At 43.3% G+C, this 14567-nt stretch overlaps 3 protein-coding genes across 3 annotated transcripts; 2 read left to right on the forward strand and 1 right to left on the reverse strand.

Annotated features, from left to right (window-relative positions):
- Nucleotides 1-20: 20 nt before the first annotated feature.
- Nucleotides 21-862, reverse strand: LOC103972102 (uncharacterized). The gene has a single exon (XM_009386304.3). The coding sequence runs from the start codon at nucleotides 823-825 to the stop codon at nucleotides 160-162; it is 666 nt and encodes a 221-aa protein (XP_009384579.2). The 5' UTR covers nucleotides 826-862; the 3' UTR covers nucleotides 21-159.
- Nucleotides 863-6907: 6045 nt separating this feature from the next.
- Nucleotides 6908-10027, forward strand: LOC103972103 (probable metal-nicotianamine transporter YSL12). The gene is made up of 6 exons (XM_065175045.1): nucleotides 6908-7700; nucleotides 7868-8034; nucleotides 8110-8207; nucleotides 8288-8422; nucleotides 8507-8696; nucleotides 8787-10027. The coding sequence occupies exons 1-6, from the start codon at nucleotides 7346-7348 to the stop codon at nucleotides 9843-9845; spliced, it is 2004 nt and encodes a 667-aa protein (XP_065031117.1). The 5' UTR covers nucleotides 6908-7345; the 3' UTR covers nucleotides 9846-10027.
- An 877-nt stretch (nucleotides 10028-10904) lies between these two features.
- Nucleotides 10905-14340, forward strand: LOC135653257 (probable metal-nicotianamine transporter YSL12). Its single transcript, XM_065175044.1, has 6 exons — nucleotides 10905-11773; nucleotides 12025-12188; nucleotides 12271-12368; nucleotides 12445-12579; nucleotides 12664-12853; nucleotides 12924-14340. The coding sequence occupies exons 1-6, from the start codon at nucleotides 11383-11385 to the stop codon at nucleotides 14034-14036; spliced, it is 2091 nt and encodes a 696-aa protein (XP_065031116.1). The 5' UTR covers nucleotides 10905-11382; the 3' UTR covers nucleotides 14037-14340.
- Nucleotides 14341-14567: the final 227 nt, after the last annotated feature.

Here is a 14567-nt window from a genome sequence, read left to right on the forward strand (position 1 = left end):
TATGGAGTTAAAGTCAAATGTAGTCCCAATAGTGAAAAGTCTTTATTGGAAATTGAGAGAGTACATGTCGTCGTCTATACTCAATAGTGACGACGGAGGACACACAAACCTTTATTTGCGGATATCTATCTATTTATGGAGGCGCCTGTGTGGAGGAGCTCAGCCGCCGTACTTGGCCTTGTAGTCGCTCCAAAGCTGGTCCACAGTCTTCCCCAAGAGGTCGACGAAGAAGTCGTCGCTGTATCCGTCCTTCATCTTGGCGTTCAGCTGCGCCACGAAGCCGCTCTTGAGATCGTTGCAGTAGTCGAGGAACCGCGCCGTGACGTCGTAGCCCTGGTCCCACCGGTCGCCGCCGCCGGGCTGAACCCAGTGGCTGGGGGCGTACCCGGCCTTCAGCCTCACGTAGTCGGCGATGCCCTCGATGAGGCCCCCGTTGGCGGTGCCGCGGCCGTCCCACTGCCACACGTGCGTGTCCTCGTGGTACAGCACCCCCACGACCTCGGTCCGTACGTCGCCGCTGTATCCGGCGACGTAGTCGGCGCTGAGGTGGATGGTGTCGCTGCTGGTGTAGGCGACGCCGTCCATGGTCTCGACGATGAGGGTGATGAGCGAGACGTCCTTGCGGTCGGCCTCCGACTGCTGGTCGAAGGTGGTCCAGATGAAGGAGGAGGCGGTGGCCAGCACCTGCTTGCTGTACTCCAGCCCGATCTCGTTGTCGAAGCGGGTGCCGCCGGGGGTGCCCGCCGCGTTGTTGGTGGCCTCGTACTGAACGGCGCCGGCCGCCGAGACCAACAGAAAAGCCACTGCCAACGCTACTGCTTCCATGTCGATAATCCAACACACTTGGTATCAAAATGCGGCAGAGGATGCATGATATTTATACGGAGGGAAGGGGAGAGCAAGAGAGACTCGTTCTCCGATGAATCGTTCAAAGTCGTCGAAGGTGAAGCTGTCCGACTCTAGAAATCCATCGATTGCGTTAAACTCTATAATTAGATAGATCATAAGATTTTGGTGCTTACGTTCCTACCCGACGGCATCATTGTCCAAATCAAAGAAACGCAGTCAAGTCTTCCGTTGAAGAGTGAAGTTTAAGCAGTCTTTGGCGCACCACTTGTCGTCGACCTCAAAGAACTTAATGACTCTGCCGGCCAAAAACCCGTCCTTGCCGTGGAAAAATCTTCTTCGAACGCTTGTCGTGTGACGAGAAACGAAACAGATCGATCTCAAGTTGATTGTGATTGTGATTGTAATTTGACCGCCCAAGAAATGTTGATGATGCTAAGATTAGACGAGCATAGAACGTTCTCACGTTGGTATGAATATTGAATTGGAATGATATATGTTAATTATAATCGATTTAACTTCTTAGATGCATTGATTTCTAATAATACTTCAATAATAAAAACAAATTAGAGATCAGAGATTTCTAGTAATAGAAATATCATCGGAAGAACCGTAGGTCGTCCAAAGTGCTTGTGGAAAACTTGTACAGAGTGGTTTTTGACCCGGAAGAAACCTACCATTCTTATGGAAAAAAATCGTTTTTGACCTCAGTTCTTGAAGAAAAAAAAAAATATCCTTCTCCTCGTGGAAAAAGAAAATTGTTTGATGTGAATCCGAGATGTATATTGAGGATCGGAAACCTCTTCACTGAGTGTTTTTCTTTCTTAAAAGAAAATTTATTTGATCAAATCGAGTTTGGGAGGCACAAAGTTTTCCTTCACGATTATATATATATATATTTGAAAAAGAGTGTAATAATGTTATGCTATCAATGCATGCATGCATGTGTAATAATGTCCGCTGGAATGCAATCGCAGTGAATAATGATAGACGAGCAAAGCCATCTGCTAAAGCTTTAGTTGTGGCCTAAACGATGAAACGTAAATTAGGAGCACGTCAACTCCGATCGGGCATCTCTTCTCAGTCTTGGTTGTATTGAAACGATGAGCTTTTCTGCAGCAACCCAGCGAAGAGCCACCAAATTTGCTTCCGCTTGAAATCCCTCCTCGTTCCCATTGTAGTAATTGCTACCGTTTGTCATGTCATCTTCATGGCTAAACACGCAATGAGAGATAGGAAAACGGTTGAGAAAAATTATTATAGCGAAACAATTTTTTTCTCTCGTATATCAAATGAGTTTTTTTATTAAAATATTAACTTATTATTAAAAGTAAATATTAACTGCAGCAACATAAACATTATATCAATAAATGAACTTTTACGTGAAATGTCCAATGTAAAAAAAATCACGGGACTACGGTCCATCTCAAACTTTCACTTTCACCAATAATAATAATAGATTTACAATAAATCTTCTCAAAAATAACCAGAGAATATATCATCGTCATCACGGATAGATTTCATAAAAGAAAATTTTTAGATTTGATAAAGTATAGTAGGAAAGCATCTTAGAGAGGATAAATTGTAGATCAATATCGTGAAGATCGTAGAGCTTGTTGTATGAATTTTTTACATAAAATTTAAGTCAAAACCAATGAAGTTTAGTCGTTCTATCATCTAGCAAAAAACCTAACTTTTTTTCTCCTTTTTTTTCTCTCTTCGTTCCTTTTCTTAGTGTCGTCTCTGTTTGCTGCATGCACGCCTTACTGCTCTCCACACGTCGCGCATTCCACTTTCTTTTTCTTTTCAATACATCAGATTTGGGTTGAGTGTCCAAATCATCCAGTTCAATCCCACATATGGGTTGGACCCAACAATTCTCCCTCTCCAACTTATATAGTGGGTTGTACTAAGCCCACTCTTCGTTTATATATTTTAAGCTTCTTCTTAGGTTAAGACTTTATCAACATATCTGATCCATTCTCATTGATATGTATCTTTTCCAAGTACAATTTTTTCATCTCAAACATATCACAAATCTAGTGATATCTAACATCAATATGCTTGGATCTAGAATGATATGTTAAATTCTTGGATAGGTGAATAACACATTGACTATCATAGTAAATAGTATATCCTTCGTATTTCAAGTCTAATTCTTATAGAAATTTTTTCATCAATAAAGCTTTCTTGTAAGCTTTAGTAATTAATAGAGCAATACAATTATATAACTTAGACCGTCAATAGACAACTCCCCCTGCAAATGTCATTAAGAATCTCGAAGTAGACTTATTGGAATCAGTATCGGTAGTCATGTTTGTATCTGTATACCCCTATAGCATGAGTTCATCATTGTCAAAACATAAACACGAAAATACTTTTTAGATATCTTAATATCTATTATTTTACTGTTGTCCAATGTTCCTTATAGAAAAATCGATTGACAATTTTAACTGCATAAATTATATATGATCTAGTACAAACAAACAATAGCAAAAGATACATTATAAATATAGGGAGGTAAGAGAGAGCAAGAGAGACTCGTTACTCATTCCATGATAAATTGTTCAATGCTGTCGAAGTCTTTTCAGTATTATTAAGTCCTCATTTCGTATTCCTTCTCTTCGAAGGTGAAAAGCTGTACGACTCTAGAAATCCATCGATTACGTTAAACTCTATAATTAGATTGATCATAAGGTTTTGATGCTTATGTTTCTACCCGCAGGAATCAATTATTTGTTGGCTTCACCATTCTATACTAACAAGAAGGGGTTTGCGTGTCCAAACGAAAGAAGGCGCAGTCAAGTCTTCCGTGGAAGAGTGAAGTTTAAGCATAGTCTTTGACGCACCAAAAACCCGTCAAAGAAACTTAATTACTCTGCCGACCAATATTAATTTTTGGATCTAAGTGCATATAAACTCTAATAGATTTTACTCCGTATTAGAAAGTCCTTGTGACAATTTTGTAAGAAAAAAAAATTATTAAGTATGAAAGAATTTTATTTTCTATTTGCGATAAGGTGAACATAATTGAAGTGTGACATTTCAGAATAATTTAATAAAATGGGCTATTTACTAAATGATATGTTGATTAATATTCCTAGTTTAGTCCTTTTAATAAAAAATAATAATTAAAGACTTAGATTGATTGTTTAGATGAGTACATTATTTTTTACTTAAATATTTTAAATTAATAATTTAATGAATTAATTCTGTGAATCAAAATAAATAATATTAAAATCGATTAGTATTAATAGTACTGACTAAACAACCTAGTGTCGACAACGATTCGATTCAAATCGAAATCGAGTCAATCCGAGGATTTATCGATTCTAAATCGATTAAATACTATAAAAAAAAAACTTATGGTATAATGGTTAAATTGTCAAGTTTAAATCTTAAGAAAGGCATTTAGTTTGAATTTTAGAATTTTATTTTTTATATTAGCTTTACTCATTATAATTATACATCTATTTTTAATTTTAAAAATAAAATTATATTTTTTTTTAAATTAATAATAATTAAAAAAAAAATACTGTTCTAATCGAAACCGAAATCGCTCGAACCGAAGCTGGAGTCGAAACCAAAACGGTGGTTCCAGTTTAGTTCCAGAATCAAAATATGGACAATTCAATTTCAATTCCCAAAATCAAAATCGATTTCGAAACCGGAATACCAAGTTAGCATCAAAACAGAGTTGGCAATCTTTAGCCCTCGAGGCTGAGCAACGCCGCAGCTTTCCCCTGTCCGCCCGCCGGAAACCAATCGCAGTGAATAATGACGGGGCGGGCGTGGATCTCTACGAGCAAAGCCCAAAGTTGCACAAAGCCATAGATCCTGTGAATCCATCTGATAAGGCGTCACTCGTAGCCTCCTAAACGATGACACGTTAATTAGGAGCACGTCAACTCCGATCGGGCATCTCTTCCCAATCTTGGTTGTACTGAAAGGACGAGCTTTTCTGCAGCAATTGCTACCGTTTGTCATGTCATCTTCATGGCTAAACACGCGATGAGAGAGAAGAAACCAAGAGATAAAAGCATGCGACAGGAGACTGTAGCATCGGAAAACGTCTGTCTACACGTTGAGATAGTTGATCTGTCCATACATATATATATATAACACATAGACACACAAAACTTGATCGGTTATTTCCACCTATCTCATTCTTTCTACCCTTTTATACATGAATTATACCTATTAATTGGATTCTTCCTGCAAAGGAAGGCTGATGGATCGAATCGTGAAAAATGATATCAAAGCCAATCTATTCCTCCGCAAGCAGAATCTGTTGTTGTTTGCATTGACAAGCAGATCATGCATCTTGCTTGCTTATTGGGTCGACATCTCATAGGTTTAGTTCATAATGGGCTTTAACGGTCCACGCAATCTATCCCCTTTCAAGTAAAATCCTATTAGATAGGGAGGGGTGTGGTGGTTGTGAAAATTGAGAGAAAACTGTAGGGAGAAAATTGTAACAGCATCTTGATTCAACAAAAGAGGAGAAAATGATAGAAAAACAAAAGAAGAAAAGGAAAGAAAGACAAGAACAACATAGAGACTGTTCTCAATTATTTAGGCAGTATTCTCATATCAGGTTAGATCAGATCTACAATAGATTCTTACTGTAATTATTTACAGAGAATTTGAATATTATGCTATCCCAATTATTCTCTTATGATTATTGCTAGAATTTTGGATAAAAGATTGATATTTATATATTTATTATTTTTATAGTGGATTATCTCTAGTTTATCCCGTGATTTTTACTCTTCACGTTGGAGGAATTTTTCACGTAAATTTTAATATTTTATTTGATTATGATTTTATTTAATTCAGTTACATATTATAACATGTTAGTATTTGTTTATATACATAAATTTATTTCTCTTTATCGTTACTAACTGACACTAAAAAAAAAACATTAGCCAGCAACAGCTTCATAGGTTGGGCCAATAATGGAGTTGAGTTCTTTCTGTTTTCACTTTCATCTGCTAAGATTTGATTCCACTGCCAGAGTGTATGACTAAAGAATTTATCCAATTGTAATCCCGACAACCAAGTCTTTTCAATCACTGCTTGTCTATTCTTACGAGAGAAATATCTGCTTGACATAAGATTCTGAACTCTCCATGTTGCTACGGTTGGCTTTCTGCAGCTCCCCTGTCATAATCTTTATTCAATATCTGCAGTTCTCTTTCTGGGAGGGACAAAGGAGTGTCATTTTTTGCCTTTGCTGACCTTTCTAAGCTGAATAAAAGAGACAAATATAGAACAAGTATTGATATTTTTGTTTGATGTCTTAATGTAATGTTCAGATGTTTTTGCTTGCTCCATTAATGGGGAATATAACAGTTAGAAAGGTGTAGAGGAAGGAGTTGTGGCATCAAATTTAGAGCAGAGGAATCTTGTGTTAGATTTTGGCTGCTACAAGTTCATCTAAAAGATTGATCTATAGATACAGCAGAATTATAATTGATATTTTCTGCCCATATTCAATCCATTATAATTGATACTCTTTCTAGACTCGAATCATATGATCTAATCTACAATCTACCATCTTTTCATGGTAAGAAAAATCCTCCCATGTCAATTACCGACGAAACTGAAGCTATCATCCATCCTTGCATATTGTCGATGCAAGGATGTGTCGCTTCTCTGTGACAGAGAAATGAAAACAAAGAAAGAAGTGGCATCGAGCCATCCAATCACATCCTCTCCACTCACTCTTCTGTGACAGAGAAAAAGGAGACAAAGAAAGAAATGGCTTTGAGCGATCCAATCACATCCTCTCCACCCTATTCTTTAATCTTTCCATCTGTCCGGTGAAATCAACTTTCATGTTCTTCATGCTTTCTTCATTAAATCGAAGGGGATAGTTGCGACGAAAGGAAGGAGAGTGATGGCTGGTGTGACAAGCTCTTCAGCCTTCGTAATCAAACAAAAACGGTTGACCTGCTTCGAGTCTCCCTCTTTGGTTTCTCTGCTAGTAATTAAGAGACTTGTGTATTCCACGAGCATTCATGCACACAAGATCATGCCTTTGATGAATTCAGCTGTCAGCAGAAGACAAGTTCAACTTCTTCAAGCAAGTCGTCTCTTAGCATTCTAAAACCTGAGTTCCAATCTGTCTTCTTCACTCTCGTCCTTCGTGATCGAGTAAATATGGAGCTGCTTTATGTTGGCAAAGTCCTTCGCTCGAATATAACAGGATTATCATCAACATAATAGTCCTATTTCGAACTGCACAAGGAAAAGTCTTTATGGTGTCAACTTGATCAGTGTGGAATCCATGGAATCTGAGACTACGACAGATCCGTAGCCAAATTTCCAAAGTTCAGCAATCCAATCACTCTCAGTGCAGCTCTCCCAGTCATCGCATAGTTAATTCATTGATTCGAGACACCTTCCTCTCCTCCTCCTCCTATATCGAGATTCAGTTATCAGTTGGTCTGCGCCCCAACGTACTCTCGAGGGAAACGGCGGGGAAGAGCTGACGATGGACAACTACGAGAAGGGAGTGGCAGAGCAGGAGGAGGGAGGAGAGGCGGTGTCGGTGGAGCGGACGTTCGAGTGGCAGCGGGTGCCGCCGTTGCGGGAGCAGCTGACGGCGCGGGCGCTGGCGGTGAGCTTCCTGCTCTCGGTCATGTTCAGCGTGATCGTGATGAAGCTGAACCTGACCACCGGCATCATCCCCTCCCTCAACGTCGCCGCCGGCCTACTCGGCTTCTTCTTCGTCAAGCTCTGGACCAAGGCCCTGCAGCGCGCCGGCCTCCTCCGCACCCCTTTCACCCGCCAGGAGAACACCGTCATCCAGGCCTCCGTCACCGCCGCCTACGGCCTCGCCTTCAGCGGTGAGCTCGCCGGATTCTTTTTCTCTTCCTTTCCTCTGTATCACTATCTTCTGTCGTTTGAAGAAGATCGTTCCAAAGTAAGCAAACTACGGTTTCGCTCGACTGCTATAGTGCAGTGGATAATCTAGAGTTGGATAGCTTTCACCATGTTAAATTCTTGTGAACAGGCGGCTTTGGAAGCTACCTGTTCGGCATGAGTTCAGTGATCGCCAAGCAAGCAACAGAAGCAAATGATTCACGGAATAATATAAAGGACCCAAATTTAGGATGGATGATCGGGTTCATGTTTGTCGTCAGCTTTCTTGGGCTCTTTACTCTCGTTCCCCTCAGAAAGGTGAGTCCAAATCTAACGATGAACCTGTCAAGCTTACGATGCTTGTTTGGAGTGCTTACTTTAAGCTTGCTTTAGATAATGATTATTGACTACAAGCTGATATATCCAAGTGGCACTGCAACTGCGTACCTCATCAATAGCTTCCATACTCCTCAGGGTGAAAAGCTGGCCGGGTAAAGAGATCTCAAGAACATTTTTATGTAGCTTCTCTCTTACAATTCCACTGATCCCATGAACCTTTGATCCTTCTCAGGGAACAAGTAGGGACGTTATGCAAGTCCTTTGCCTGTAGCTTCCTATGGGGATTCTTTCAGTGGTTTTATTCGGCTGGGAAAGACTGCGGATTCAGAGCATTCCCTACGTTCGGTCTTAAAGCTTATGAGAACAGGTAACGTGGATTAGCCTGAACTCTGCGCTTTGTCATTTTTGAAGATTAAGAGGATGACGGTTTTGTCTTGACGAATTCTCTCAGGTTTTACTTCGATTTTTCTGCAACCTATGTTGGAGTTGGAATGATCTGCCCACATATTGTGAACCTATCTCTGCTCCTGGGAGCCATCCTTTCATGGGGAATCATGTGGCCTCTTATAAGCAATCAAAAGGGCCACTGGTATCCAGCAGATGCTCGACCAGACGACCTCCATGGGTTGCAGGGTTACAGGGTAAACTCTCTCTCTCTCTCTCTCTCTCTCTCTCTCGTTCCTGCTGCTTCAAGAAGATAGGCTTTAGTATCATGGGTCTTCTTTGTGCAGGTCTTCACAGCCGTTGCCTTAATTCTAGGAGATGGCCTCTACAACTTCCTCAAGGTCTTACGTCGAACCACATCCTCCATTTCTGCTGTGCTCAAAGGCCTACCCATCTCGGATGATGAACGTGCCCCGAAAAATCTTGCCATCTCATTTGATGATGAAAGGCGAACCGAGGTGTTCGTCAGAGATCGCATACCTCCGTGGGTAGCATATGGATGCTACGTCGTAATCGCCACCCTCTCAATTTCTACGGTTCCTCTCATCTTTCCTCCGCTCAAGTGGTACCATATCTTGGTCGCCCATGTCTTCGCCCCAGTAGCTGCTTTCTGCAATGCCTATGGCTTCGGCCTCACAGATTGGAGTCTGATATCCACCTATGGGAAGCTTGCCATTTTCGTGTTTGGAGCTTGGGCAGGCGCCGACCATGGCGGTGTGCTTGCAGGCCTTGCGGCCTGCGGCCTCATGATGATTGTCGTCGCCACTGCTTCAGATCTCATGCAGAACTTCAAGACCGGATACCTAACACTAGCTTCTCCCAGGTCGATGTTCGCGAGCCACGTCATCGGCACTGCTATGGGTTGCGTGATCGCTCCCTGTGTTTTCTGGCTTTTCTACAAGGCCTTCGATGACATCGGCATTTCCGGCAGTCAATACCCAGCACCTAATGCTCCCATCTACCGCGACATGGCGATCCTCGGAATTGATGGCTTCTCGTCACTTCCAAAACACTGCCTCTCTCTCTTCTACTTTTTCTTCGCGCTCGCTATCGCCGTCAACTTGGCGAAGGATGTGTCGCCCTACAGGATAGCAAGGTTTATCCCAATCCCAATGGCGATGGCTATACCTTTCTACATCGGAGCATCCTTCGCCATCGACATGTGCATCGGAAGCGTGATACTGTACGTGTGGACAAAGATGAACAAGGGCAAGGCGTCTGCATTTGGTCCTGCCGTGGCCTCCGGTTTGATCTGCGGCGATGGGATGTGGGGTGTCCCTCAAGGAGTGCTTGCTCTGGCTCAGGTGAATCCGCCAATGTGCATGAAGTTTGTCCATGGAGAATGAATGGCCAAGAAGATGTTCGCATCTGTCACCTTATCCTACTTCCCTCCTCGGTGGCAAACGAGAACGAAACAGGACAGACACTGGATTTCCATCCCATCCATATATCCACTGAATTGGCCTGTGTTCATCAGTCTCATGTATATATTATATATCACATATGGTTTTGAACTTTCAGTATTTGATATACAGGTGTGACATATCACTATTAGATGAATATAAATATTTACCTCTTATTAGAAAGAACAATACAAATCAAGGTATGAAATATCATATCGTATCGACGTTTCGACGATCATTACGTATATCGTGATGATATTATTTAAAATTATATAAATAACATGTCTATTGGCTTCAGAAATAATAAATAATGGTGGCAAACACATATACAGGATATCCTGACAAAACAAAGTTCATCATCCTCTGCATTGGAATCATCCATCTATTTTAGCCGATCAAACTCCTATAATCTAAACTTTAGGCTTGCGGATTTTTGTGCCCAGCGACTTGTTCTTCACGGCACCGGTCTATTCATTCGATGTATGCCTTTGAATGACCTATGCTCCTCACATTTTGTCGTCAATCAAATCAGAAGACTCGCTTCAAGTCAGTCTACCTTTTGTCTTGATACCACCACGAATGTAGATTGATAGATCATGTCTCATCTACCAAGCAAGGGTATAGGATGTTCTGCCTTGGAATCCATGGATTCATCTTCAGATAAAGATTCTTGCTGAACCGACACTTCATCTTCATCGTTCCCACACCGGAGAAGTTCTCGGTCATGTGAACTGGTCGCTTCAGTTCCACACTCAGATCCGTCAGCCGTCAGCAGAAGACCTTTCCTTGATTCCTTCGTGCGAGGCATCTCCAATCTTTCATTCAGAAAATATACTTTGGGATGTGAACTGTGATCGTCAAAGTTAATATGCAACAAATGAGATTAATAGTGGGAGTGGACCGATGGGGACAACCAGTGGAAATGGCCATCGATTTGCGAGTGGAATATGAGGAATCCTCAGTCCATGAAAGAAGCATTATCGTTTTTCCAAGGCTTTTGGAGGCCAGTCACTCTCAGGGCAGCTCAGCCAGTCACATAGCTCCAGTAATGTTTGCACTCTTCCGTTTCCTCATCCGGTGTGAACAACAGCTCGTGATTCCTTCCAAAGGATGGCTTTGGAAGTAGATCCGATCACTGTTCTTTGAAAATGAACTCAAATCAATAAAAAATTAGAACTGAACAAGATCAACGATTCCATAGTTCTGAAAGGAATCCATGATTGATCCAACAGCATCTCGTCATGTTGGATGCAGATATGAAACTGTTGAAAGGTGGAAGAGGAAGAACTTGTGGGCAGGAACGAGATCCAAGCCAGATTCCAAGGAGATGGTGCTGATGCGTTGACCGTGAGTTGTCTTCGTCTCTTCGTCCCTCGATTCTCCGTCACTTTCATGGTTCAGTTACCAGTTGTTCTTGAAGCCACCACCACCGTCTAGATATAGTCTATTGCGCACAGCACAGTACAGCAAGGGGAACGGCATGGAGAACGAAGAGAACGGGGTGGAGGGGCGGCCGGCGATGGAGAACCCAAAGAAGGAAGAGGAGGAGGGGAAGGGGGGAGAGGCGGTGTCGGTGGAACGGACGTTCGAGCGGCAGCGGGTGCCGCCGTGGCGGGAGCAACTGACGGCGCGGGCGCTGGCAGTGAGCTTCCTGCTCTCGGTCATGTTCAACGTGATCGTGATGAAGCTGAACCTGACCACCGGCATCATCCCCTCCCTCAACGTCGCCGCCGGCCTCCTCGGCTTCTTCTTCGTCAAGCTCTGGACCAAGACCCTGGAGCACGCCGGCCTCCTCCGCACCCCCTTCACCCGCCAGGAGAACACCGTCATCCAGACCTCCGTCGTCGCCGCCTACGGCCTCGCCTTCAGCGGTCAGCTCCCTTCTCTTAACCTGTTATCCTGTTGATGTTCGGAGACAAACAGGTTAGCGAAGTCAACAACAATCAAACCGAATCAATGGAATCTGATTCCCTGAATCAAACCATGAACATAAATCTCCATGCTTCTTCATATGATCTTCATGTTCCTCTGCTACCTTTCTAGACTTCGATGCTTGAGTTGCATACAGAGGACCATCATTGCGATACGCATCTGAAGCTTTTTGCTTGTCTTATATGAACAGGTGGTTTTGGAAGTTACCTTTTTGGGATGAGCTCAAAGATCGCCAACCAGACAACAGAAGCAAATGATTCACAGAACATAAAGGACCCAAAATTAGGGTGGATGATCGGATTCATGTTTGTTGTTAGCTTTCTTGGACTGTTTTCTCTTGTGCCACTCAGAGAGGTGAGTCCAAATCCAGCAATAAACTGTGTTTAACGAGCTCTTCCATGCTGTTTGTAATGCTGCTGCTTGAATCTTGTCGTAGATAATGATCATCGACTACAAGCTGATCTATCCGAGTGGCACCGCAACTGCGTACCTCATCAATGGCTTCCATACTCCTCAGGGTGAAAAGCTGGCCAAGTAACCATCTCGAGAACATCTAAATCTTCCCAATTCCTCTGCTGAACACACAACTGATTGATCCTTTGATTCTTAGGAAACAGGTGCGGACATTGGGCAAGTTCTTTGTCTACAGCTTCCTGTGGGGATTCTTCCAGTGGTTCTACACGGCTGGTGATGACTGCGGATTCGAAGCTTTTCCTACCTTCGGCCTCAAAGCTTATGCGAACAAGTAACATCCTGTGCCACTGCTCAAGTGCTTGAGATAACTGGATGCAATGCGTGACTGCGTTGTGTACTCGATGAATTCTCTCAGGTTTTACTTCGATTTCTCTGCTACTTACGTTGGAGTTGGAATGATCTGCCCGTATATAGTGAACGTATCTCTGCTTCTGGGAGCGATCCTTTCATGGGGACTCATGTGGCCTCTCATAAACAACCAGAAGGGCCACTGGTATTCTGCGGATATCCCACCGAGCAGCCTCCATAGCTTGCAAGGTTACAGGGTAAGGTCTCAATTGGGTGCCACCAATCTTCTACCGTCTCTCCTGTTCATCGTTGCCTCCATCGATGCAGGTGTTCTTAGCCGTCGCCTTGATTCTTGGAGATGGCCTCTACAACATCCTCAAGGTCCTGCATCGAACTATATACTCGTTTGTTTCCGCTGCGCGGAAACGCCCAACGAGCTCTCTTCCCATCTCGGACGGTGGCCGTGCTGTAACGAGTCCGGCAGCTTCGTTCGACGACAAGAGGCGAACCGAGATGTTCGTTAAAGATCAGATCCCGAAGTGGGTAGCATTTGTAGGCTACATCGCCATTGCCATCGTCTCCATAGTTACGATTCCTCACCTCTTTCCTCCGCTCAAGTGGTACCATATCTTGGTCGCCTATGTGTTCGCCCCATTGCTGGCTTTCTGCAACGCCTATGGCTGCGGCCTCACCGATTGGAATCTGGCGTCCACCTACGGCAAGCTTGCCATATTCGTGTTTGGAGCTTGGGCAGGAGCTCACCATGGCGGCGTGCTTGCAGGCCTTGCGGCCTGCGGCGTCATGATGAGCATCGTTGCCACTGCCTCAGATCTCATGCAGGACTTCAAGACCGGATACCTGACACTAGCTTCTCCCAGGTCGATGTTCGTGAGCCAAGTCATCGGCACCGCCATGGGCTGTGTGATCGCGCCCTGTGTTTTCTGGCTCTTCTACAAGGCGTTCGACGACATCGGCATCTCCGGCAGTCAATACCCGGCGCCTTACGCTCTCATCTACCGCAACATGGCGATACTTGGAGTTGATGGCTTCTCCTCGCTCCCGAAACACTGTCTCACCCTCTGCTACACATTCTTCGCGCTCGCCATTGTCATCAACTTGGCAAGAGATACGTGCCCAAAGAAGGTAGCGAGGTTTATACCGATCCCGATGGCCATGGCTATACCGTTCTACATCGGCACATCCTTCGCCATCGACATGTGCTTGGGAAGCGCAATACTGTATGTGTGGGGAAGGATCAACAAGGCCAAAGCAGATGCATTTGGTCCTGCAGTGGCATCTGGCTTGATCTGTGGCGATGGAATATGGAGTCTGCCTCAGGGAGTGCTTGCGCTGGCTCGAGTGAAGCCACCAATATGCATGAAGTTTCTCTCAAGGAAAATGAATAACAAGGTAGACGCTTACATCGAAACCTTGTCATAGTTCTCTTGTAGATGGGAGATGATGCAAAGCATTCTATCAGGAATATATATCCACATCATAGAAGTAAAAGGTTACCATGTCTTGAGCTACTTTTATTTGATGGCTTGTGTTTCTTTGTCTAGTGGAAGTGCTGAGTAGCTCTGTAATTATAGTATGAACAACCTACATGTGATGAGAACTTGAGAATGAGCTGTGGTGGTTGCCAGTGCAAAGCTGAAGTTTTCTTTGCCTTGTTGATAAGTTGAGACATATGTATTGGACTTCTTGATAAGCATGGAAAGTTCTCACTAAGAGATTTTATGGATGAACAGAAGAATCACTCACTGTGAAGAAAGTTCATCTAGTTTGGACTTCACATATTCCCCACAAGAAGATTGCAAGCACTACTTCAGCCTTCTAAACCTCAAGTTTGTTTCTGCAGAAGATCAAAGATTGCAAGTACAACAAATCTATCTCTCTCTCATGCCAATTTCATTAGCAAAGATTAAAGAATAGTCTCTTATCCCTAGCTTTCCTGATAAACACAGTTTG

This window comes from Musa acuminata, chromosome BXJ3-11, assembly GCF_036884655.1.
Source record: "Musa acuminata AAA Group cultivar baxijiao chromosome BXJ3-11, Cavendish_Baxijiao_AAA, whole genome shotgun sequence".
In the NCBI taxonomy this organism is placed as follows: Eukaryota; Viridiplantae; Streptophyta; class Magnoliopsida; order Zingiberales; family Musaceae; genus Musa; species Musa acuminata.

Bases quoted from the DNA above. Each gene is read 5' to 3' on its own strand.
- LOC103972102 (XM_009386304.3), bottom strand. From the start codon at position 825: ATGGAAGCAGTAGCGTTGGCAGTGGCTTTTCTGTTGGTCTCGGCGGCC.
- LOC103972103 (XM_065175045.1), top strand. From the start codon at position 7,346: ATGGACAACTACGAGAAGGGAGTGGCAGAGCAGGAGGAGGGAGGAGAG. The intron at 7,701-7,867 runs GTGAGCTCGCCG...TCTTGTGAACAG, and splicing joins CTACGGCCTCGCCTTCAGCG to GCGGCTTTGGAAGCTACCTG. The intron at 8,035-8,109 runs GTGAGTCCAAAT...AGCTTGCTTTAG, and splicing joins CTCTCGTTCCCCTCAGAAAG to ATAATGATTATTGACTACAA.
- LOC135653257 (XM_065175044.1), top strand. From the start codon at position 11,383: ATGGAGAACGAAGAGAACGGGGTGGAGGGGCGGCCGGCGATGGAGAAC. The intron at 11,774-12,024 runs GTCAGCTCCCTT...TTATATGAACAG, and splicing joins CTACGGCCTCGCCTTCAGCG to GTGGTTTTGGAAGTTACCTT. The intron at 12,189-12,270 runs GTGAGTCCAAAT...ATCTTGTCGTAG, and splicing joins CTCTTGTGCCACTCAGAGAG to ATAATGATCATCGACTACAA.